Raw genomic sequence first — 2,986 nt, 5'->3', positions numbered from 1 at the left:
TATTCATAGCTATGTTTTCATTTGTGTATAATCCCCTGAAAATAAGAATGGATGTGTTTTTGTAACCTTAGAATGAGACGTTTTTATGTACTGACTCCGCGGGTCACCTCCCATGGCAGCTGCTGAACCTCCATGTTTCTACAGTAGCCCAGAACCGACTAAACACGGACTCTAGATAGGGCCGTTCACGCTTTTTGCACACTTTGTTGCCACCATCCCTTGTTCTTGGAAAGTGAGGATAGGATATTTTTATTTGTGTAGCTAAACTCCTGGTGTGCAACTTAATTACATTACAGAAATACTGCACATTAGTATCTCATTTATTCTTTAAAAGTTGTGCAGAAATACTATGTCTAGGTGTATTACAAGTCATCTTCTAATACTGTGCAGCCCCACTACCAACATGTATAAATAATCAGTTGTAATCTAGGCTATATGGCAGACTTACAAGTAGTCTATAGTTCCAACCTTATCTTTATTTGAATTAGATGTGCGTGGTGACCCTGGGGTGACCCTCAGCTGCAATATCACAAAATGAGTGTTATCACAAACAGCTGAGGCTGCCATTAAACCTGATAGACGACGGGGTCCTGATAAGCCATCATCTTGCGGAAAGAGAATGTGGTTGATGGAGAGTCACTTCTCTGCAGGGTTGTTATTATATGGAGAAATGGGGAGTACAGCACCAGGCAGACTAGGCAATCTATCAGAGGGAGAGCCAGGGAGGTGCCAGCCACCAGTGGTGCTTTCCAACTAGGCAGCAGCAGCAGTGGGGATTAATGTGTAGTCCTCTCTGATGAAAGGTGAGCTATTCCTCTTATATACCCAAGACACCTGGTTAGCTTTTGCTCTTTTAGAGCATCCCAGTAGATGGACATGCTAAGGCAACATATTTGTACCATAATAGCTTTGAAGCTCATTTAAGATACACTTTCATATTGATATTGAATGAAATGATTTCCTGTATGTGAATACCGATGGATTTAGGAGGAGGTGAGGAGGGGGATTTTATTCTCTTCTGTATAAATGAGGAATGAGGTAACATGACAGAGACAGAAAAGAGGAACACTTACAGACTATGCCTGGTGTAGCAATTCCCATAATGTCACAGCCTTTGGGGAAGAGGAGGTTCAGTTCTTCAACTGTATCCGGACTGTGGCGACTCTTTTTTGCTTCAGGATAGTTGAGGGAAAAAACATGTTAATGAGTAAGGTCACTGTTTGATATGCTTATCATTTTAATAATACATGAATACATGCTATAAATTAAAATGTCCTTAGTAGTAGCTAGATCAGCAGCATCTATATGAAACAAATACAAAATTCTCTGTCCCTTCTAGTCAATAGTTCAGCGTACAAGGTGCACTTATGATTATGTGACTGTTCACCATGACTATACACTCTAAATGACAACTTCAACACATCTTGCCTGGTTCTTAAGTAAAGTAAGTAAAGGTTTTGGTGTAAGTGCCATAACACTCTCTAGTGGGTTATTTGTGGAACAATTGCAGATGTTCAGTCATAATAATGGCAGAATTATTTAATGTGTCAATAACACAACAACATATGTTATTCAAACTGCAGTGACAAAGAGGAACAATGGTCACATATTGAAACTAACCAGCAGGAGACAGACAGCGTGACCTAACACTTCCTGCTAAGTGGCCTTCATTATAATATGACCCAACTCTGCAGCAGTGTTCATTAATTTAATGTTTAGTAATTAAGGTCACTGCAAAAAAATACTGTTCAATGATTACTTTGTCATGCCCCTACAGATGCAATAGTTTAGTAAGTAATCTGACCCATGTTAGTGGCTTCCAGTAAATGATGTAGTACTAATGAGCATAGGTCCTACTCATGTTGTATTTCGGTAATATCTTGTTTGACAAAAAACCAGAAGGTGGAGTCTAAAGCACAGTGTGACACCAAAGCTCTAGTTTACTTGCAAAAAAAGACCAGAGGACAAACATACAGTTTCCCAAACACATCCTGAAACACTAATTATTTTACTTAATTTATGTTAAAATAAAATGTTGACATTTGAATATATGTATGATTTTAGATGTAATGTGTTCTTTCTTATATTTTATACCTACTAATACTTAATTCTGATAATGCTGTGATACAACTAATAAATCCGAATATGATGGACAGGAAGTCAGAGGCACTGATGCATATTATTCTGACAAAAGGAAGGATTGTTACACCACTTACCTCATATAGGTTATATGTCTGTCCACAGAGACAACTCAAGCAAACGTGCACTTATTGGAAACATTCTGTCTAGTGAGCACAAAATAATAGTCCAACAGCACTGTGTACTAATATTTAACACCAACCTTTACTCTGTCTGTAGCAATACGCTTGTCCGTTGAAGGCTTCGCAGTCTACCATTGCCAGAACCGTTTTGGGCAGGAGAAACACTTTCTAAAAATAATCAGAAGCAGAATGCATGTGTTAAAACAATATTTAAACATTAGTTTATGTGCTTCTGGACACAAAACACAGTACAGCAATATATCACATCTTTTAAGAAATGTTTACTTCAAAATAAACGAGATATTTATTTAGTGTAGGCTTTGACCCCAGGGCTACAAGAGGAATCACTTCTTGCTGAGGATGTATGGTAAGCAAATATCTCAAACTTGGGCCATTTTATTTACTATTATCCATATAAACCAAGTACCGATGCTCTTCGACACAAATAAACAAATCAACGGGCCCAACAACAGCTTCCCGTTGTTGTTCAGTCGATGTGGGTGCAATCATTTACCTCCACCTCCTCAGCCAGGATGCTGCAGAGGGCATGGACCTCCGTGTTAGACGGTCCACAGGCTGACACCCAGGTGAGCTGCTGCTGGGTCCTCAGCACCCTGCGGGCACAGTTTCTCCACAGCCTGCACACACTGAACACACGAACGAACACACACACACACACACACACACACACACACACACACACACAAAGTCTCTGATAAGGACAA

General features: G+C 39.6%; 1 protein-coding gene across 1 annotated transcript in view; it reads right to left on the bottom strand.

Annotated features, from left to right (window-relative positions):
• The window catches only part of fbxo22 (F-box protein 22), a 6,876-nt gene that overhangs the window by 3,312 nt on the left and 578 nt on the right, over positions 1–2,986 (bottom strand). Inside the window, exons 2-4 of the mRNA XM_035652261.1 lie at positions 2,776–2,908; positions 2,342–2,429; positions 1,074–1,172 (exon numbers count right to left, since the gene is read on the bottom strand). Coding sequence (XP_035508154.1) covers positions 1,074–1,172; positions 2,342–2,429; positions 2,776–2,908 — 320 coding nt within the window. The remainder of the gene's footprint in view (positions 1–1,073; positions 1,173–2,341; positions 2,430–2,775; positions 2,909–2,986) is intronic.

This window comes from Morone saxatilis, unplaced genomic scaffold, assembly GCF_004916995.1.
Source record: "Morone saxatilis isolate NCDOM2014 unplaced genomic scaffold, NCSU_SB_2.0 Contig11, whole genome shotgun sequence".
Classification (NCBI taxonomy): Eukaryota; Metazoa; Chordata; class Actinopteri; family Moronidae; genus Morone; species Morone saxatilis.
This window is presented reverse-complemented; position numbering and strand designations above follow the sequence as displayed.